This window comes from Corythoichthys intestinalis, chromosome 15 (assembly GCF_030265065.1).
Source record: "Corythoichthys intestinalis isolate RoL2023-P3 chromosome 15, ASM3026506v1, whole genome shotgun sequence".
Classification (NCBI taxonomy): Eukaryota; Metazoa; Chordata; class Actinopteri; order Syngnathiformes; family Syngnathidae; genus Corythoichthys; species Corythoichthys intestinalis.
Genome location: NC_080409.1, coordinates 4,169,584 through 4,192,352, shown reverse-complemented (window position 1 = coordinate 4,192,352; position 22,769 = coordinate 4,169,584). Strand labels below are relative to the sequence as shown.

Sequence of the window (22,769 nt, the reverse complement as noted above, 5' to 3'; positions counted from 1 at the left end):
ATGCTGCGCTTTGGTCTGCCCCGCTCTGGATTTGCAATGCAACCAAAGGCTCTCCAAGCACTCCATGTACACGTAAAGAGTGCGCGCGATTGGAATAATGGAACGCAGTTTGGCCCGATGATTAGTTCTCGTCAGTGAAGCATCTAGAATGATTTGCTGACTGGATTTCTTAAGTGCTCAGTTTACGTACTAAGTTAATCACATGATGATAATAATAATAATAATAATGAAATAAAACCTCCCGACCCCCCCCCCCCCCCCAAAAAAGAATTTCTCCTCGGATCTACGCAATTCACGTAGGTCGCCCTTTTTGACTTCAAAACGGCGAATTTCGCCGAAAGGTGAGAGATTTTCATGCCTGAACAAAACATTAGCATTAACCAATGGCTAAATCTAATCATTGAATATATAACATTAGAGAAAATATCTGCCAAACAGACAAATAAAATGGACAAATATGAACAACAGTGGGGAACGGTCGCAAGAATGATGAACATAGAATAAGGATTCTCTCTCGCCTGCGAAGGAATGTCACAAAAATAATAAAATGTATACATAAATTGATGTATGCGGGGTGTCCAGGGAAGTTGTATGCATCCTTTTGCAGCTGGAAATTGGATATGTTTAAATCCGAACTGTTTTATACACTCCTAGCAGCATATAATAAATATTTTTTCTTCCTTCACAGTTTAGTCAGTCAATGGGTTTAATGTACAAAGAAACCCACAGACAATTTGGTTTCCAGCTGCTGGGGAAGGTATGCAACTCTTTTGGAACACCCTATATATTACTTATCAGACTTGGAACAATTAAGGAACTATGCTTAAATAATACACTTCACTGGTCCTAGGCACATATCTAATGGTGTTTGATAAACCTCTTCTTCTGTCAGCTTTACAGGTGGAGTTTGTTGGCGTCCTGCCCTGGGCCGTCCCGTCGCCGGTCTTGGCCCCCGTGGTTTTCGGCCGGGGCTTGTCTGGTTGCGTCTGGCTGTGCGGGGGTCCCGCCGGGCGCGCGCTGGTGGTGGCGGTTGGGCGTGCCGCGCGGGTGCCGGTCTGGGGCCGCGGCCCTTCCCCAGCCGGCCGGGGTGGGGTGGAGGCCGGGGGTGTATGCGGCGGCCATGGTTCCCTCCCGGGTCCGCCTGGCCGGAGCCGCGTCTCCCTGTACCGGGTGCCAGGGAGGTGCCCTCTGGTGTCATACCGCGCGGCCCTCCTGGCCCGGGGGTGGGTCGTGGGGGGTGCACTTCCGTCCCCTTGGTCTGTCCCCGGCCCCGTCCGCCTCTCTGGGCCACCGCTGCCCCCCTGCCGGCGGGGCCGTCGACGGGGCCTCTTGGGGCCCGCGGGGCCTTGGGTGGGGCTTGTTGTCCCTTGCCGGTGGGGTGGACGTCCCCTGGTCGCCGGCGCTCGGCTTGGCGCCTGCTCGGGGTGCGGGGCGGGTGCTCGGTAGGTGGAGGGGTGGGGGGGGGGCGGTCGTGGAGGCGCCGTGGGTGGTCTGGGGCGGGGATTGATCGGGGCCCTGACGCTTCTCCCGCCCTGCGGCCGGTGGTTCTGGTGGACGGGGCCACGCCCACGGGAGCCTGCCTCTTAACTCACGCACTTTTCACTACGGCACTGTAAATATCTTTCACTCTGGCACTTACATGCTCATACATTTCTCCGGGGAGAGTTGGGACGGGGCTTTACAGTCCCGGCCCGGCTCCCCCCTGTTTTTAATGCACCACACACCAAGGTTGTGGGATGGTTGGGACCTGTTGGGGGGGGGGGGGGGGGGTACCTCACGGTTGCCCCCTCACGACAGGCCCCGCCATCCCTGCACCTTTTTTAAATGCACCACACACATCATACTCCACAGGAGAGCTCCGGCAAAGGGCGGTGGGACGGGCGGCTGGACAGAAATCCATGCTGTCCCACTGCCCCAAGCCAAGCTCTCCTATTTTAATGCATACATTGCACTACCCTCCCATCACAATCCCATCACGGTGCTGGGTGATGGCTGCCAGCCGGGAACCTGGCAGCCACAGTAATAGGGTGGTAGGTGGGTCCCACACTTTTTCCTCATGGCGTGGCTCCTGGGGTGTGGCCTCCCCTCTGCCTGGGCTGTCGGCCGCGGGAGTAGGGTGGGGGGGTCGGGGCTCCGATCTTGCATCGCCCCGTGGCAGTTCCTCGGCGTTCTCCTGCCTCCGCCTTCCCCTCTTCTCTGACTGGGCATCCGCCCTGCGCTCTGTCGCGGGTCGCTGGCTGGGCGCCGGTGTATCAGCAAAGTGTTACCTGCACCGGCGGGGGGCCCTGCCCTGCCTTGGGCTTAGTGGGCTGCTGGGGTTCCCGTGGCGTGCCGTGCCGGTTGGGGGGCTGCGGCTGTGGCTCGTGGCCCGGGTGGGCGGGCGGGGGTGGGGATAGATGTGGGGTTGGTGGTGCGTCCCCTCCTGCCATCCCTGAAGGCCGGTTAATGGGTGCGTGCCGGATCCTGGGGGGGGGGGGGGGGGGGGGTCCCTTGCTTTTGGCTGCAGGAGGAGGGATGGGCTGCGCTGGACCCCCCGACCCCCTGCCGGCCCTCCCTCCCCGGGCTGGCTGGGTGGGGGCCGTGGACCTGGGTTGGCTCCCGCGCGGCTTCTCCGCCCATCTGCGTGGCTGTCGCGCGTCCGGTGGGGCTCGCATGCCGCAGGATGCGGTAGTGCATGCTCAGGTTGGGGGTCTTGGTGCCGGGATTGGCGATGGGGCGGCGTAGGGTTGATCGCCAACGGGCTTACATTCATAAGAGATTCACATGATTACTGGGTTCTAGATCACAGAACTGATTTGTGTACACTCTACCTCTTTCAATAACTTAGCTTATAGACACCCCTGTCCCCCTCTTTCACTGGCCAATAGGCCCCCACATGGTGTAAACCGGAAATACATCTCGCTGACGATGGCACCAGCATATTAATAATTAGTCTAGATGTTCTATGTATTTCTTGTTGTTTTTTGTGTATGTGTTTCTTTTCTTTCTTCTCTTGTGTTGCTTTTCTTCTGTCCCCCCATAATCCCTTCCTGTTCGCTGCTTTGTCATAATAAAAAGGTATTTTGAATGATCACAATGGGAGTATATCAGATTCTCAATGTGAAACATTAAAACTGTTCAGACAACCCGGGCACTTAGACTTCCATTCTCTGTGTCAAACAGCTGAACAAAAAAAAAAAAAAAAAAAGATGAGACTTTTACCAATGCAATGTTTTTCTCAACAGAAACGTACTTTTGGCGTTATGTATGAAGACTGAAGCAAGACTAGGGGGGAAAAGTAGTCAAATAATGGGGTTAAAGTCAGTATATTATTATATTTACGTTATGTCACCCGGAAGTTGCTCAGTCCCTACCAATGTTGGGACCAAACCTATGCCCTTGATTCCAAGTACCGTATTTTCCGTACTGTAAGGCGCACCTAAGAGCCTTCAATTTTCTCAAAAGTACGCATCATAATCCGGAGCACCTTACATATTGAACAATATCGGTTAATCACCGCATGACAGTCCCTTTAGCACAATTCCTTCTAGTGGATGCATAACGCAACCCCAACCACGACTACAACACCTAGCAAAAAGTATGGAATCACCAGTCTCGGACGAGCACTCACTCAGATATTTTATCATGTAGAGCAAACACAGATAAAAACCTTGAGAAAATAATGAATTAGTTCAAAAGTGCAACTCCTTAGCATTCAGAAACACTAAAAGAAATGAATAAAAAACATTGTGGTGGTCAGTAAATGTCATTTTTATAGAGCAAGTGCAGGGAAATATATGTGGAATCATTCCATTATGAGGAAAAAAATATAGAATCATGAGAAACAAAGAAATAACAATCAAAACATATCTCTAGCATTTAGTAGCACCACCTCTGGCCTGGCTTTTACGACAGCTAGCAGTCTCTGAGGCATGGACTTGATGAGTATTCTTCATCAATTTGGTACCAACTCTCATTGATTGCAGTTGCCAGATCATCCTTGCAGGTCGGAGCCTTGCTGTGGACCTTTTTTTTTTTCAATTTCCACCACAGGTTATCAATGCGGTTGAGATCCTGCCTTTTGGCAGGCCATGACAATAGCCACGTTTACATGCTGACTTTTATTCATACCGATTCAAATCATTCCGAATGGAAATTTCAGATCAGCTGTTTACATGTCACTTCACCTATTCCGATCCAGCGTTTACATGTGTCTGCCTGTATTCCGAAAGGACGTTTGACAACTGCCGTCTGACTTGCGCAGATTAATCAAAACAAAGCGTCACGTTGCAAAACATGGAGATCGATCGTCAGATGAGCTGCTGTTTTAACTTTTCGAGTGGAAACAAAACTTCAGAATGACACGCCGTTCATTTAAAAAGTTGTGTGGGCTGGTGGAGGGATTCATAGATATAAACTTTCCGCCGGACTCCAATTAGGTGCGCTGTGCGTGTGCTTGGAAGCCATGTTGCAAGTGACGTTACTTACGTCACAAAGTGACGTCACCACGTCAGTACGGAGCATGTGCAGAAAGAACGCAACCAGACACCATTCCGCTTCCCTGTTTACATGATATAATTTTACTTCTAATCGGTTTGGGAAAAGGAATATTCCACCCCTGTGAATCGGAATGAAATTCCATTCGGTTTGGGCCTGTTCATTCCGAATGAGGTGTTTATATGGAACACATTTATTCGGTTTGAACATCTAAACCAATTGTAATTGGAATATTTGGCTCCATGTAAACGTGGCAATTGACTGGATGAGGAGTACTTTCACAGTTTTAGCTCTGCGGCATGATGCATTATCATCTTAGAAAATGACAAACATATTTTCAATTGAAGGGATAATAAAGCTGTCTAAAATTTCAATGTAAACTTGTGCATTTATTGAAGATTCAACCACAGCCATCTCCCCAGTGCCTTTGCCTGACATGCAGCCCCATATCATCAAGGACTGAGGGAATTTTGATGTCTTCTTCAGGCAGTCATCTTGGTAAATCTCACTGGAACAGCACCAAACAAAAGTTCCAGCATCATCACCTTGTCCAATGCAGATTCTTGACTCTTGAAAAGGCTATGATGCTGGGAATTTTGTTTGGTGCTGTTCCAGTGAGACTCACAAAGTTGACTGCCTGAAGAAGAGCAAGCTGTCATAAAAGCCAGAGATGGTGCTACTAAATACTAGAGATGTGTTTTGATTGTTATTTCTTTGTTTTTTTTTCTCAGGATTACATATTGTTTTTCCTCAGAATGGAGTGATTCCATATATATTTCCCTGCACTTGTTCAATAAAATTAACATTTACTGACAGACCACCACAATGTTTTTATTCATTTCTTGTAGTGTTTCTGAATGTTAAAGAGTTGCACTTTTGAACTAATTCATTATTTTTTCAAGCTTTTTATCTGAGTTTGTTCTACATGACAAAATGTCTGAGTGAGTGCTCGTCCGAGACTGGTGATTCCATACTTTTTGCTAGTGGTTGTACTACTGCGACTTATAATGCCTTCTTATTGAAAACAGTTTTAAAATAGGCCATTTATTGAAGGTGCGCCCTATGCTCCAATGAACTTTACAGTGCGGAAAATATGGTAACTCGTGTAAAAAAAAAAAATTCTCTTTCTACTGTCAAGTATCATGTAATCAAGTAATTTCTGATGCCTTATACGTTTAAGTTCTGGTTTTTCATTCCATTTAATGCCTAAATGTTCACAAAAATGATTTCATTACGTTTCATGCTTTTTAATGACCCGCAGAAATTCATTCATACCCTAGAAGAAGTAATTGTCTAGTTCATTAACGGCAATACCAAATTAACCAGGGCATTCCAAATCTGAAAATCTCCATTGCCATAACACTGGTTACTTTCCAAAATCCAGTAAGAACAAAAAGTTACCTCATTGAGTCTGTGCCCCTCCAGGAAGAGCAGAGTTTACTCTGCTGAGCTTCAATTATATTGCTGCAGTCAACACTTTCTTTGAGTCCTCCGAGTTGCCCCCCACGGAACTGCCACTCCTCTTTGCAATCAGAAGTTTCAGGTTTGATCGCAGTCTTCTCCTAATACGAGGAAGACAAAAGGAAGGGTGGTGTTTGTGTTGTGCAATAAGAAAAGTGAGAGACAATAAGCCTCATTCAGTAACAAATGATTCTGCTTGCAACTTCAGCATACTTTTTACTGTATGTAAAATCACTATTGTATTGATGACATACGCTCTTTGAGCAACAAGTGTACCAGCCAATTTTCTTGGAGCGACCATGTGTGCAGTTTGTTAAACTGCATGATTTTCATGACAATAGGGGATACTCCATCATCTACCGCTTAATCCGGGGTCGGGCTGCAGCTTTAGCAGGGAAGCCCCTCAGCCACTTCAACCAGCTCCTCCGGCGGGATCCCAAGACGTTCCCAAGCCATTCGAGAGACAGTCTCTCCAACGTGTCCGGAGTCGTCCACGGGGCCTCCATCAGTGGGACATGCCCGGAGCATCTCTCCAGAGCATCCAAACCAGGTGACCGAGCCACCTCAGCTGGCTCCTCTCAGATAAATTGTTTTAAAAAATCATGCATGTGATTTCTGGACTTTTTTTTTTTTTTTTTAAGATTCTGTCTCTTACAGTGGACAAGCACCTACGATAAGATTTTAGAGCCCCCATCATTTCTAAGTGGAAGAACTAATCGCATGGTGTTCAAATACTTAATTTCCTCATTGTAACTCATTCAGCCTCATTGTACAATTAAAAGTTCACTTTCAAACTATATTTATAAAAATTTCTTGGCGCTCTCGGGTGGCTTGGTTGGCAAATGTCTCGGACCTGCTCTGTGCATGTTTTGCTACAGTTACCACAAGAAAAAAATGAAATTCATAATAGTTCACTCACCTTGTCTTCATTAATCAACTTGACAAAGACGTCTTCAACCATAATATTCAAAGGTTGAGCTTCAGGTAGAGTCTCGGTTGCCACTGGCTCCAAGGCAGCTACACTCAAAACAGACTGTCGGCTCTGCGTTTTACTATCAAGTAGCTCTGTAAGAGAGGTTTCTTCTTTTTATGGGTAAAAAGGCATAGGCACGGTAAAGTCACAATCTTGGTTTAAGCCTGTGGAAAACTCATTATTTTCGCTTGATGTACCAATAGGTTCATTGGATGGACTATTAGGGCAGAATAAATAAAGGAAACAAAATAGGATTATGAGAATGAAGCCATAATATTATGAGATTAAATTAATATTAAGAGAACAAGGTGATACATGATTTATTAAAAAAAAAAAAAAAATTGTCCGAAATTTAAAATGAAAATGTAAACGTGTACGACAAATAAGAGATAATATTATGTGATTAAAGTGGTTGTATGGATGCGTTGGGGATTATTATACTAAATTATGTAGTTTAAGTAGTGCTTCGCCTTTTCGGTTAAAATTAACAATATTAAGAGCGTCTTTTGATTCTATATTTTACAAAAGGTTTCACAAATAAGGATATCCTTAATCTTTTGAGACAGCTACATTAAAAAATAATCAATATAAGGATTTATCCGATTACTTTGTCAAGGCTCCCAATTTATTTGTTCATTTTAAAGAAGTCAGTACAACACTATGTCAAGTAGTACTGCATCTATATATATTAGGCAACGCAAAGACGCGTAGCATGACATGAACATTTTCTCGTAGTATTGAGGACTTTTTTTCTTGCATTATTACAACGTATGACCTCATTCCCGTAATATTTAGACTTAAATGGATCCACGAGTATAAAGACTTGTAGGCCTTAATAAGCCACAATTGTTGTCTTGTACTAAAATGTATTATTAGAAACACATAAAATATTGCCATTGATATTCGCATATGTTTTGACCTACAGAGGGCGCCATGTTTTATGCGCGCAATGCGCGCTGGGGGTGATGACAGTTGGGTGGGGGGTTACTGGGAGAATAGCTGTGCTCGATACTAGCAAAGCTAGTATGACAACTGGCATGATCTCGTCACATTCTGCTGCTGGTCTGATTGTTTTGTTACGGAGCTGGTTCCTGTAGTGTTAGCTAATGTTACCAGTGTGGTCATGAATGCTACCTGCATGCAGCGAACATGCTTACAGTGCAAATAAAATACACATCCTCTTTTATCTCAATGTGCAAAATAAGGTGTCATTATAATCTGTTGGGCAGAAAATGATACGATATGCCAGCAATCTAACTAAGTAATACATTAATTCATTCGTTTTCCGTGTCGCTTATCCATCTGAAGCATTCATTTACTCCGTATTCATGTTGCATATGGACATTTATGATGTAACTTCTTTATTGAGCAACTTTGGAACATGAAAGTCCAACTGAATATAAAAGAGTGCTTAATCAGTGCCACAAAAGCTTGGGGAGCAACAACTGAGAAGGACGCAAAATCCGAGAACACCGTCAAGACGATCATCAATCTGGACAGCGCTGTAACGTGACAAAAATAGGATGGTTGGTGAACAGGTTCCAATCGGTTAAAGCGGCACTCTATCGGTTATGGAGGCGGAGCCCAAAGTTGCTGTGTGCTCGGATGTCTGCAAAAACAATCAAACTGCTGTGTTTAACTATAGACCCTACTCACATGACGTCACAACCACGCATCCGCGCCATATTGTCCGTCAGCTCGTCGGGTTTAAGCATTACCGCTACGTAAATTCCTCCTATTATGGTGTGTTTTTCTGCTCGTTAACATTAATAATCAAAATGGTGAAGGCGTGTGTGGCAGTTGGTTGCAATAACAGAGAAGATAGATGGAGAGACTTGAAGTTCTACCGTATTCCGAGAGACCCGGAGAGGAGAGCGAGATGGACTGCTGCAATTCGATGAGAAAACTGGGCACCCAATGATCACTACAGATTATGTAGTAGTCATTTTATATCTGGTAAGATGCATTTAATATATATTTAGAGGGTTTTGGGCTGACAACCACAATTAAGATAATTGCGAGGCTAATCGCCGACAACATACAGTTTCAAATTCAAGATGTTTATTTCTTCCACCATCATTATTTTTTGAATAATATTTAGCTGGTACCAAGTGAAAGAAGTTAAACAGGTGTGTCCAAACCTTTTGCAAAGGGGGCCAGATTTGGTGTGGTAAAAATGCGGGGGGCTACCTTGGCTGACTTACATAGAACAATATATTTAAACAAACTTTAGCAAGCCCTTCTGTGTGTCACATTTGCTCTATTATTTTTTTTAATTCATAATTTCAACAGTCTCGTCTTTCTGGCTTTCTCTTTCGACACTCGGACTCTTGCGAAATACTGCTGCTGTGAAAAAATAAACTAGCTTCAAGTTGCTATAATTTCTCGCTGCGTATCTTCCCTGTAATGTTGTACATGTCAGCGTGTCTTGTTTAGTAATATTGCGTCACATCGAACAGCGACTGTCTCTTTGTAAATGAGGCAGACACAGTTGTTGCGTGTTTTATTGAAGAAATACTCCAATATCCACCTATCCTTGAAGCGTCGGCCATAAAAATTGGAAGGGTCACACGGGGTAATGTTGCTTAGAGTGCTGCTCTTAAAGTTTTTCAAACTTTCGTGAGAATAGGCTGATTTTGTGTGGACAAAATAGTTGTAGATATCAGGGTAGCCAATGTCAGGCAGAGAGGGCGAAGACAGCGGGTCGAAAAATATAGATTTAGGCATCAAATATGGATCTGGCGAATGGATAGATTGAAGCTTTTCCACATAACGCCTTTTATGCGTCGCATCCAATGAGTTTACAGGGTCTGAAAGCACCGGGGCTTCCATGAATTGCACGACAAATTGAAACCATTGAGAATACGGATAAACACTGACGGACAATATGGCGGCCGGATACAGCGACACGTCATTCTGTGACGTTGGTGAGTAGGGTCTATATATCCTAATCATATTTGAAGCACGTGACAGCTCTGGATGCTAACAATCTCCATAACTATATTGGAAAAAGTTGCATTACTAAGGGTGTATAAGTTTGATTCCTAAGGGTGTAACGGTACATGTAATAGTATTGAACCGTTTCGGTACGTGGTGCTCGATTCGGAACGGAAGCGTACCGAACGAGTTTCTGACGTAATGTAACCCTTACTTTTCGAGGCTGTGAGTCGATCGGGTTACAGTTTCTTTGTGTAGATTATATTTACTCAGTCTTCTCTACTATAATGAGGACCAACACGGTAGGATAGTACAACCCAGGAATGTCAACGGCGCGACAACGTGGCCGCCGCAAGAATGCAGTGAAACGCGGACGTTAGAGTCAATCAGCCAATGCACACCAGTCGCAGTGCAGCCGCGTGTTAGATGCGTCCTTGAAGCGTCCCAGAAGCGGCTCAACGCGACGTATGCAAAAAGAACGGCTGAGTTTATTATTTGACGCGAGACGCGGCCCTCCTGCGTCAATACTACTACTGGTAGCTAGGATCGGGGCAGAAGTGTAATAATACGGTGGATCCGGTCGATTTTCAAACTAATATGCAATCGTAACCTACTTTTTGAGTCCATCAGATCTCTTGAGTGGTAGATCGGGGCACAGTTGACATGTCTATGTTGATTTACTGCTGTCTTCTCTGCTATGATAATAACCAACACGGCCCCTTGTTCAATACAAAACCCTCCTACCACAACTAAACACGTAGGAACTAATATTCACATAGGAACTTAGGATAGTTATAGTTATAGGAAGTTATACAACATAAAATATACAATATAAATGAATACTACAGCACATTTGTAAAATATAAACATATAATTAAATAAATAATATCCCATTTAAATAAAATAAATTGAAATGAGCCAAAACACCTGTAATTAAATAATAAGAATAATACACACATCCTGCTTACACAATTAAATTTATTAATTTCTGTGTGGCGCTTTAACTTGAGAAAATCCACCAATAAAGCTTTTGAAAACCGTTCATAAGAAAAAAAAATGTTTCATTGAGGCATTTAATTTGTAAAATACATGTTAAAATCTTTGTCATTGGGATTGGTTTTCTCTTTAGCACAGGACTTCTTTTTTCGTCTTTCTTTCAGAAAGAAAGCTGACCAATACGCGGGGTCTGAAAGGCAAATTGTTGTTGGATTATCTTTAAATACCCGCTACTTTTTGAGCAGAATTCTAGCTTTGTATAGGCTAATGTTCCTATTGTTGAAAGCACAAAAGTGTGTAATAAACTACTAGCACATTTATATTTTGCATTTTGGTTTCTTACTGTACCAAAAATGAACCGAACCGTGACCTCAAAAACGAGGTACGTACCGAACCGAGATTTTTGTGTACCGTTACACCCCTATTGATTTCACAAAGTTTACCGTGGAGTTCTGTAAAGAAAAAACAATTCTTGTCTAGTGACTGTGACAGCAAATACTCTCCTGCAGTGACGGAGAAGGAGAGTGTTTGCTGTCACAGTCACTAGACGAAATTGCCACATGAACACTACCGGTTTTGTCCTACTTTCTTCTCGTCCCGTCCCGTTTTTCCTGTTCATTTTGCTTTTGCTGCTCATTTTGAGAACTATCGACAATGCTGTCCTGCTTATTAATGTTCCGCTCCGGTTCAAATTGAACGGGCTGAACAGATGAAATCTTTGTGTCGCTAAAGAGTCATCATTTGAAAGCCCGGCAGCGCTAACCGTTGACGTCACGCCCGGGGTGCATTTTGACGTCAACAACAATGGCGACTTAGTAGTTAAAGTAATTTGACAAAATTTATAAAAACCAAAACATCAAGAGGGGGTTTAAAATCAAATTATTATAACTCATTTTAAGAACTACAAGTCTTTATGTATGTGGATCTCTCTAAGGGGCTGTTTACATGGTGACTCTCCGAGAAGACGAAAAATTTCATGTTTGCATAAATATGGTTCCGTCTCCATTCGACCAATGTCGCAATTCCGCATCAAAATGGTGTAGTATTCATGCCAGGCCCTCGAGGCAGTGTAGATTTACAAGGCGACAGCGAATGATGCACTTTGACCCCAACAACCTCCTCAGCCCGGAAGTCAACATGCCCGCCCACTCCAAGCAATGACATTTTTCTTTTGCTCCAAAAGGCACAAAAATGGAAACATTCAACATATTTAAGTTAAAAATATTAAAACAGTAAATTAAAGCCGACATTCTGTCATTTGCCTTTTTAATATTTATTAGCACTGCTGCACATGCCCAATGCGACATGTGCGAGTGCTGACGTTTTCGGCGCTGGAGTGTTCAGTTTGATATGGATGCAGAGCAAGCCCCCGCAATCAAATCCTACCACTTTGGAGGCAGGATTCCAAGGTTTGCATCTTTGCCGTCCCTCTCCGCCGACACCATAGGAACGCGAGGCCACTCCGCAACAGTCAGTGTGTCTTGGTGTCGCAGAGTCACCAAGTAAACTGCCCCTAAAGCTCGTAATACAATGAGTATATTCTCGTGGTCCAATTTTTAAAAATTTTCTTTATTTGAACTTATGACTATCTATAGTAGGTCCGCAACATACATTAAATGAAATAAATCCATATTCTTACCTCTGGGTCCGAGTTTATCGGAATGGAATGTATTATGTTGTTGGTCATCTTGGTCTTTAGCTGCTTGAACAGCTGAAGACATGTTCTTTGTGTTCACAGGATAACTTCCTGTGTTCTGTTTTGAAGTGAAGTCTTCATATTTGTTCTCGGAGTTCAATTTTGGCTGAAGAGGTGGGCAATCTGTTTTCTCGGCATCAATTGCTTTGATTTGCATTTTTGTGACAGCCTCAAAACATAAAATGTTCTCCCCCTCCCTTTGGTCTGCCAATGGACAAGCAGTTTTCTCCTGTTCCTCTTCCACTTCTGCATCAATATTAACACTTATCTGACAGTCAATTTGTCTTTCATTTACATGTGAATCCATTGTATTATCCATAGCTTGATGAAAAAAACTCTGCTCGTCACAATTCGGTTGTTGGTAAGAATATTGTTCAATTTTGGTAAAACACGGGGCTTGGTGGGTATCACTTTCCATCTGATCGTTATCTACACATGACACAACTGTATCTGCATCATAGTGCACAGCGGGGGAGTCGTCTCTGAGAGTAACATCGATTTTTACGAAAGAATTTGCATCCATTTGTTTATATTGAAAATCTGTTTGGTCATTTTTGGGTTTTTGTAAGTTGTTTTCCAGTTCAACTCCTTCGACAGGTTGATCAACAACTATCTTTTCATCAAACTGTAAATCCTCCACAAGATCCATAACTCGCTTCGAATATTCCTGTTCTTCATCAGCACTTGATATAACACTGAATTTATCTGAACGTGGTCGGTCGAAACAGAGTTCAGTTTCGGGATATGAACGGGAATGGTTCGTATCATCACTTTTTTGATAGTTCGCTCCAAATAATGTCTCTCTTATACTGGGATGTTCTTCCTCTTTAGAACGGTCATTTTTTTCCATCTGTTGATACTGATCCTCTTTGTTCTCATTGTTGAATTTAATTTCTTTCAATGGTGTTTGTAAAAAGTCTTTGGAATTGTTTTTGAAATCTACTTCTGTCTCTTTTCTAAGTGTCACATCAACTTTTTCCTCTCCTAGCAATTTTTCTTGCGTTTCTTCCATAGGCGTGAGGGAATAAATACCTTCATCAATATTTGACCGGTCAACTTGCACGTCACGTGAAATGGGAACAGATACTCCATCAACAGAGGTCATTTCAATATGGCTTGTACAGTGTACGCTCCAAGAAGTGTCACAATCCCACAATGAACAGTCACTTGGACTCTCATAAGATTTCACTTGAATTACTCCATCCTCGCTTTCCGCCCAGGAATTCGGAGAGCCGATAGCAGAATCATCCATGACTGACACAGATTGAATCAACTCAGGCAATGAAGAATCAAAGAGAGAGTCACTGTGTGTCAATGGTAGAGGGTTGTCAGTTATGTCAGTTAAGACTTCGTCCAAAGGTTCTTCAGAATTTTTGTTTGCACTTCTTGAATTGTCTTCCGTGGAAGTGAAATCGGCTAAGACATCTTCACTTAGCCACGGTAGAATGGACGGTGAACTGTCCCTTCTGTCGGCTGGCACAAAAGGAAATCTTTTGGGTGGGGCTTTTGCACATTCCGCCTGGAACATCATGCATCTCTCTCTCACTCTGTTGCCATGAATACCATTTCCCAAAACGTGGGTGTCAAGTTCACTGATGTTGAGTCGTCCCATTGAAATACTGCTTTGGATGATGGGGTAAGGCTCTGATCGCTAAGGAAGTCAACGTTTAAAAATCAGTGCACAAATCATCATCATCCTATATACACTATGGTTCAAAGGTTTTGGGTCACCCAGACAATTTTGTGTTTTCCTTGAAAAGTCACACTTCTATTTTTCAAATGAGTTACAAAATGAATAGAAAATATAGGCAAGACATTGACAAGGTTAGAAATCAGGATTTTTATTTGATATAATAATTTTCTTTGGCTCTAATCAAGCGTTTTCTACAGGCATGGCGTTGCAAAATAGAGTGATAGCCTTCTTTTTGTAAAATCTAGTTTACCTTGTACAAATCTCCCACTTTACCAGTACCAAAGCAACCCCAGACCATCACGTTACATCGACCATTCTTGACAGATGGCGTCGGCACCCTTCCAGCATCCTTTCAGTTGCTCTCCATCTCACAAAAGTTCTTCTCTGATCCAAGCACCTCAAACTTGGATTTGTCTGTCCATAAGTTTTTTCCAACCTTTCTCTGTCCAATGTCTGTGTTGTTTTGCTCAAGATCACCATTTCCTTTTTTCTTCTCAGATATGGCTTTTTCTTTGCCACTCGCCCCTGAAGGCTAGCATCCCGTAGTCTTTTCACCCTTCACTGTTGACACTGGCGTTTTGCGAGTATTATTTAATGAAGCTGCAATATGAGGACCTGTCAGACTTCTATTTTTCAAAGTAGATACTCCAATGTACTTGTGTTCTTGCTCACCGGGGCCTCCCACTTCTCTTTCTACTCTGGTAAGAGCCTGTTTGTGCTGCTCTCACATAAAAGTTTTCTTTTTCTGTCCATTTTGAGAGTTGAATTGAACCCACAAATGCGGTGCTCCAAATACTCAACTACCTCAAAGAAAGGTCAGTTTTACAGCTTGTCTAACCAGCTAAACTGTTTTTAAATGTGCCAACATCTTTGCACAAGGGTTTTCCAATCATCTATTATCCCTCAGAGGCAATTGGCAGTTGCTAGAAATGGGCTACTTTAAAAATATGTAGATATTGCATTAAAAATCAGACATTTGCAGCTAGAATAGTCATTTACCACATTAATAATGTATACAACGCATTTCTGATTTGTTTAATCTTATCTTAATTGGGAAAAAAATAGTGCTTTTCTTTAAAAAAAAAAAAAAAAAAAGGACATTTCTAAGTGACCCCAAACTTTTGAACGGTAGTGTAGGTAAGTTATGTAATGAAAAACAAGCTCAGAAATTTTTACCTCTTCCATCCCAGGAAAGTGCTGAAGGAACTGCGCAACGTATGTCATGATGGATTGTTCATCTGGTGCACTGATAGTCACATCTGGAGTACAGAAAACAAGGGTTTCACTGGAGTTACTGAAATGCAAACCATATACTGGTCCTCCTCAAAAAATTAGCATATTGTGATATCAATCAATCAATCAATCAACTTTATTTGTATAGCACATTTAAAAATCCGCCAAGGAGACCAAAGTGCCTTACATAGCAAAACACAGCAAAATAAGTCAACTTTGAAAGATAAAACAATCACATAAAATAAAATAAATAAAAGACGAGGTCATAAACTGTCATTGCACATTAAAAGCTGAAGAAAAATAAAATGTTTTAAGACGTGATTTAAAATCCGTAAGTGAGGGGGCCTGTCTAATAGTAAGTGGTAATTGGTTCCACAGCCTGGGCGCCATCACCGCAAATGCACGGTGATAAAGTTCATTATTTTCTGTAATGTACTGATAAACATTAGACTTTCATATATTTGAGATTCATTACACCCAACTGAAGCAGTTCAAGCCTTTTATTGTTTTAATATTGATGATTTTGACAAAAAAGTCAAGAAAAACCAAAACTCCCCATCTCAAAAAATTTGCATATCATGAAACGGTACTCTAAAGAAGCCACTAACCTAATCATTTGAATCAACAAATTAACTCAAAACCCCTGCGAAAACTCCCAGCCTGGTTCATTACTCAAAACCACAATCATGGGCAAGACTGCCAACCTGACTGCTGTCCAGAAGGCCATCATTGACAACCTCAAGCCAGAGGCTAAGACACAGAAAGAAATTTCTATGCGAATAGGCTGTTCCTAGAGTGCTGTATCAAGGCACCTCAGTGGGAAGTCTGTGGCAAGGAAAAAGTGTGGCAGGATACGCTGCACAACCAGAAAAGGTGACCGCACCCTGAGAAAGATTGTGGCGAAGGGCCGATTCCAGACTTGCAGAAACAGTGGACTGAGTTGGGAGTAGAAACATCCAGAGCCACAGTGCACATGCGTGTGCTGGAAATGGGCTACAGGTGCCGCATTCCCCAGGTCACGCCACTTTTGAACCTGAAACAGGGGCATGAGTGCCTGACCTGGGCTACAGAGAAGCAGCACTGGACTGTTGCTCAGTGGTCCAAAGTACTTTTTCAGATGAAAGCAAATTTTGCATGTCATCCGGACATCAAGGTGCCAGAGTTTGGAGGAAGACTGGGGAGAAGAAAATGCCAAAATGCCTGAAGTCCAGTGTCAGTACCAACAGTCAGTGATGGTCTGGGGTGCCATGTCAGCTGTTGGTGTTGGTCTACTGTGTTTTATCAAGGGCAGGTTCAATGCAGCTAGCTATCAGGAGATTTTGGAGCACTTCATGCTTGCATCTAGGGCTGTCCCAAACGACTAATTTCCTCCCGATTAGTCAGCCGACTATTTTTACGATTCGTCGACTAATCTAATAATTTTTTTTTTTTTTTTTTTTTTTTACTAATTTAGTAATGATTTTTTTGATGAAGCTTATTAGTTCACAAAAAACATTTTGGAACACCTAAATTCTTTTATTAACGTATGAATAAATAACATACATATCAATAATAAATCACAAACAATGAGGTCAAATGCTGCTGGCATTAACTACTGCAAAAAAATGTAAACGGAAACACTGTGACCTCACCTTTTTAACAGGAGTCAAAACAATTCTTACCTTTTTTTGTGGTATGTCTATATTGTTCTAAATGTTAAAATGAATTGCAATGTCCCAGACAATTATTTTCAGAATACTTTGTGTGAGTTCAGATGCTCATTCTGGTGCGCATTCCGCATTTTTGGGGGAGGGGAAAAACTGTTCAACTTTTGTTTTAATCTGAAAATAGATCAAGCAGAAGGCACACGGAAATCTTACAATTATTTTGAATGAAAGGCACACATAATCATAGTATCAAAAATTAAATACTGTATATAGTGCTAATTTGATAGTATACTGCTATATGTATATTCACAATAATACTTTAAAATATAAAGTAACATTGGCGCAGTCATGGATTATAGTAAGCAGGCCAGTGCTGTGTTTCCATATACATTTTTATTATATTATGTATAAATACTGTATATATTTTTCTCCCCAAGTGGGAGCTTCCATGATTCTAATAAATACAATCTGTATGCTGTGCACAGAGATGTCGAGATCTACAGCTTTCAGGGACAGCAGCAGAGTAGATTAATAAAATGAAGTACATGTGGAAAAAACAATGATGCAAATTGAGAAGACGCACATAAAGGCAACTTCAATTAAAAAAAATAATTACAATCCGCCAGTGTTTTTCAAGGACACTTTCAGTATAATCGACACACGACCAGTCTAACCAAATGATGTGCAGTAGACGTGCTGGGGTCAACACTGTCGTGGACAGCAAGGTCGCTGATAGCTAGAAATCCGAGCAGTTCTTGAACGCGGCAAGAGCACTACCTCGCTCATCTGCACACGACCAGAACTTTCTACCTACTCCTTCCTCCCTCCAACTGCACCTCCGCCCGATTTCTCGCGGCACACCTGACGATGTCTCATGGCTTGTCATTTGTTGTTGTGTTCCAAAATTACACTTGGGTGACGGCGCTTCAAGTGTTCGTTCATTGCCGACGTGCTACGTGCGGGTATGCGAGCTCGGCTTGGCAAGAGTACTGTACACACAGTGGCACCCTCCATATTTTCCCTGAAATAATTCCAGGCTCTGGCCATTTTGGTCCGCTTTTTTTCACCACTTGCATCGCGAGCGCCCACCATTATAAACTTTATCCGCATGTAATTTTTTCCTGTCATTACCCGTCCACGGTATGTTTTGCCCGTCGACGTATTTACGTCATCGATGACGTCGACAACGTCGACTAGTCGTGACAGCACTACTTGTATCTGCTGAAAAGCTTTATTTTTCAGCACGACCTGGCACCTGCTCACAGTGCCAAAATTACTGGTAAATGGTTTACTGACCATGGCATCACTGTGCTCAATTGGCCTGCCAACTCTCCTGACCTGAACCCCATAGAGAATCTGTGAGATATTGTGAAGAGGAAGTTGAGACACACCAGACCCAATACTGCGGATGAGCTTAAGGCTGCTATCGAAGCATCCTGGGCCTCCATAACACCTCAGCAGTGCCACAACCCATTGAAGCAGTCATTTCTGCAAAAGGATTCCTGACCAAGTAGGCTAGGTTCTCACTACAGGTCTTAACGCACAGATCCGATTTTTTTCGTGTTTTTCCCGACCGAGTATCAACTTGACTGTCTGAACGGGACAAGTCGCATAGAAGTGGACCGCTTCAAATCCGATCTGAGTCACTTTCGGATGTGATTCAAATCCATTCTGGGCCACATTTTTTCAGAACGTGACTGGCGTTCTGAACTGTCAAGACTCCCAAATCGGAATTCATGCAGCAATTACGTCAACAAAGAGCAAGAGGCACTGAGGACGGCAGCCATGTAGGCATTAGCGCCTAGCTTGAACTCTGCTTTTAAGCACGAAGCGGGCTTGACCACAGTCATAAAAAAAATAAACTGAAGAAAAGAATAATCCTTACCATTTTCAATTTTAATTCCGTGCGCCGAATGAGCAATATTTCATTACTGCACACATGGCCGAGTCGGGGCTAACTGACACACCCACGTCATTTCACGCACACACGTCAAGGCTCGTGTGTGCGTGTATGCGTTCTATCAGTCCATATAAACTTTGAATACAAGACTAAACGGGGATTATTAATGTCTGTTATTTGTGTCCTCTTTTTGGAAATAAAAATATCACTTTGGAATGACATACAGCTAGCATGTGTAATTTGTTTTGATGCTTCTTCGTATGCGGGTCTCTTTGCTGAGTGCATCTCGGATTGCGAAGTAGTACGCATGCGTGATACTTGAACAGGCAGTCTGAACATGCACGCCAAAAAAAACATGGCAAAAAATCGGATTTGTGCATTAAGACCTGTAGTATGAACCTAGCCGTATTGAGTGCATAGCTGATATAATTGAAGGTTAAATCTTTTTGTATTTAAAAAAAACTTTTGTATTGCTCGGATGAAACATGCTAATTTTTTGAGATAGGGATTTTTGTTTTTTCTTGACTAATGTGCCAAAATTATCAATATTAAAACAATAAAAGCCTTGAACTACTTCAGTTGTATGGAGGACCAAAGCTGCCAAAATTAAAAATAAAACTAATTAAAAATAAATCAATAAAAGGCAAAATATAAACGACTATAAATACAAAATAAGAATTAAGATACAAAAACTAAAAATAAATCCAAAAATAAATATGGAAATAAATAGCTAATTAAATAAAAGTAAAAATAAAAATGAATATATATACAAAAATAAGAAATTACATTAAAAATGTAAGAATACAAAAATAAATGTGGAAATAAATACAAAAATAAATATATTGATTGAAATAAATGTCAATCAATGAATAAAAGCGCTTTGCCTTATATTTACTTATTTCATTGTCAGCGCCAACTTGCAAGTGGAAACCATTAAGTCATAAATTAAAGCTCTATATTGGGGGACTCGGAAGGAAGTACAAAAATATATTAAGACCATTATTAAGACCAAGATAAACCCATATACAGTATAATATAGACCATTTTAAATTAAGTTTAAATATTTCATGCTTTTATTATTTATTACGCGCTAGGAATCTAATTCATTTAGATTTGGAGTGCTTTCGCTGCCAGCCTCTCCCAGTCAAAAATTGATTGGATGTCAAGCGCTGTCAATGGCAGCCAATGAGTTAAATGTTGATGTTTATGGCTTGCAAAAATAAGAAACCCAAAAATGTTATGTCTCAGAATTAAGAAAAAAAATTCTGGGTCCTGCAACACATTGTCTGTTATTGCAGAAATGTTGGTATAGTTTTAGTTGCCACTTCTGGGAGATGATTGGATGAAATTTTACCCATCAAAATCAAATTATGAGGTGTGGCACGCCCTCTTTGCTTGTTGGCTCTTTGAAAATGGCTTAACAAGTTCAACTTCAAAAGGGATAATGTAAAGTGCACGTTTCTAATCAAAAACATAACATAAAAAAAAAAAAAACAATAAAAGCATGAAATATCCCTGACCAAAAAAGTTAAATAAAATTATATAAATGCAAACACTTTCACAGTCTAGGGCTAGGCACATACAGATGAGGCTAATCAATAACTAAATTTGCCATATACGATGTGTGCATGTTTAGTTATATTTTAGGACTAGTTGGTTCAACTTTAAATTACATATTTGCATTTTTATGTGATGGTCCACATGGTCATCACCCCCATGTCGATGTCAGTCCCAGAAGTGCAGCTGCGACAGGCCTCGACTCCTGAAGAAATTCAGCAGATGTCAGAATTTTCTAATGTATTGAATGTCTACAACGAGACTATCCATCCTGCGTCAAATATTTGGACCTGTTTTAAATGACAGCATAGAATGTTGGTTGTCGTTGATGTGACAGTACCTCAATAATGTGAAGAAATAATAAAGGCAATGATTGTTTTTCTGCAAAGTAATATTTTATTGATGACCAGTGTAATACAATACAAATGATAAACAGGCAATTGATGTACAAAAAAGGACTTCCAGCACAACTAACTCGTTCATCAAAAAAATTGTCCACTGGACACCAACATGAGCCACTTAAGGTCAGTAACTTTTTCCCCTAATACTGGCCAACTGCTCACCATCAGCATTCCCTGAAATGTAAATTTATTGCGTCTTCGGGGAGCTTTAGGGTAAAAAAAAAAAAAAAAAAAAAAGCACGTAGATAAGTGAGGACGAGAGATGTCTTATTGTTGGGGAACGACACCCCAACCTTCCTCAGAAGTATCTAGAAGAAAATAGATGACAACGGCAAAATGGTATAATAGATTAGCTATGAAAGCATTAAACGAGACACCAGCCGGTGCAAACAGTCTCCCGGAGCACCACACGAATTTGAATGTGTGAATTTTGCTTCACTAAATTGCGCTAACGCTAAACTATTCCTTGTGAGTTTAATGCTGTTAGCAGCTTTATCCATGTCCCGCCTTGCCTCCCCTTCCTGAGACCCAACGCAAGGTATTAGCTTATGGAAGATTATATAGATTCAACATACCTCAACTGGACTTAAGTAAAAAAACACACACCAAATTACCAATTTAATACGTACCTTTTCCTCATCCAACCGATTGCCAGCATCCCGTAGCCGCTTGGATTCAGACCTTCTCGTCTCGTCCCATTATTTTACGAAGCAAGCAAGCAAGCAGCAGGAAGGCAGACATTACTTCGTCGATCGAGAGGATCACTGAACTGGCATGTCGATCGACCAATGGGTGAATAGTTCAACACATGTAGTACCGCCCCCTCATTTGAATAACATTTCCACTTGAACGTTGGCACTGACAATGAAATAAGTAAATATATGGCAAAGCATTTTTATTTATTGATTGACATTTATTTCAATCAATATATTTATTTTTGTATTTATTTCCACATTTATTTTTGTATTTATTCTTACATTTTTAATGTAATTTCTTATTTTTGTATATATATTCATTTTTATTTCTACTTTTATTTAATTAGCTACTTATTTCCAAATGTATTTTTGTATTTATATTTAATTTTTGTATCATATTTCTTATTTTTGTATTTATTTTCGTTTTTATTTTGCTTTTTATTGATTGATTTATTTTTATTTTTATTTTTATTTTGAATTTTGGCAGCTTTGGTCCTCCATACAGTTGTGCGTAATGAATCTAAAATGTATTTTTTTTTTTTTTTTTTTTTTTTTTAAACCTGTCCTGTTCAGCTGTTTGACACAGAGAATGGAAGTCTAAGTGCCCAGATTCTGAACAGTTTTAATGTTTCACATTGAGAGTCTGACATACTCCCATTGTGATCATTCAAAATACCTTTTTATTATGACAAAGCAGCAAACAGGAAGGGATTATGGGGGGACAGAAGAAAAGAAATACAAGAGAAGAAGGAAAAGAAACACATACACAAACAACAACTAGAAATACATTGAACATCTAAACTAGTTACTAATATGCTGGTGCTATCGTCAGCGAGATGTATTTCCGGTTTACACCATGTGGGGGCCTATTGGCCAGTGAAAGAGGAGAATGGGGGTGGGGGTGTCTATAAGCCTATAAGCTAAGTGATTGAAAGGGGTAGAGTGTACACAAATCAGTTCTGTGATCTAGAACCCAGTAATCGTGTGAATCTCTTATGAGTAAGCCCGTTGGCGACCAACCCTACGCCGCCGCATCGCCAATCCCGGCACCGGGACCCCCGACCCGAGAATGCCCTACCACATCCAGCAGCACGCAGGCCCCACC

The 22,769-nt window shown here is 41.6% G+C and overlaps 1 protein-coding gene across 6 annotated transcripts in view; it reads right to left on the bottom strand.

Moving 5' to 3' along the window:
* The window catches only part of LOC130931246 (uncharacterized), a 159,601-nt gene that overhangs the window by 20,317 nt on the left and 116,515 nt on the right, over positions 1-22,769 (bottom strand). For 5 of the 6 annotated variants that reach the window (XM_057859873.1, XM_057859875.1, XM_057859874.1 and 2 more), the window contains 4 exons: positions 15,409-15,491; positions 12,483-14,190; positions 6,857-7,020; positions 5,878-6,038 (listed from right to left, as the gene is read on the bottom strand). In XM_057859873.1, coding sequence (XP_057715856.1) covers positions 5,878-6,038; positions 6,857-7,020; positions 12,483-14,190; positions 15,409-15,491 — 2,116 coding nt within the window. The remainder of the gene's footprint in view (positions 1-5,877; positions 6,039-6,856; positions 7,021-12,482; positions 14,191-15,408; positions 15,492-22,769) is intronic. The other variant, XM_057859872.1, reaches the window with a different exon arrangement.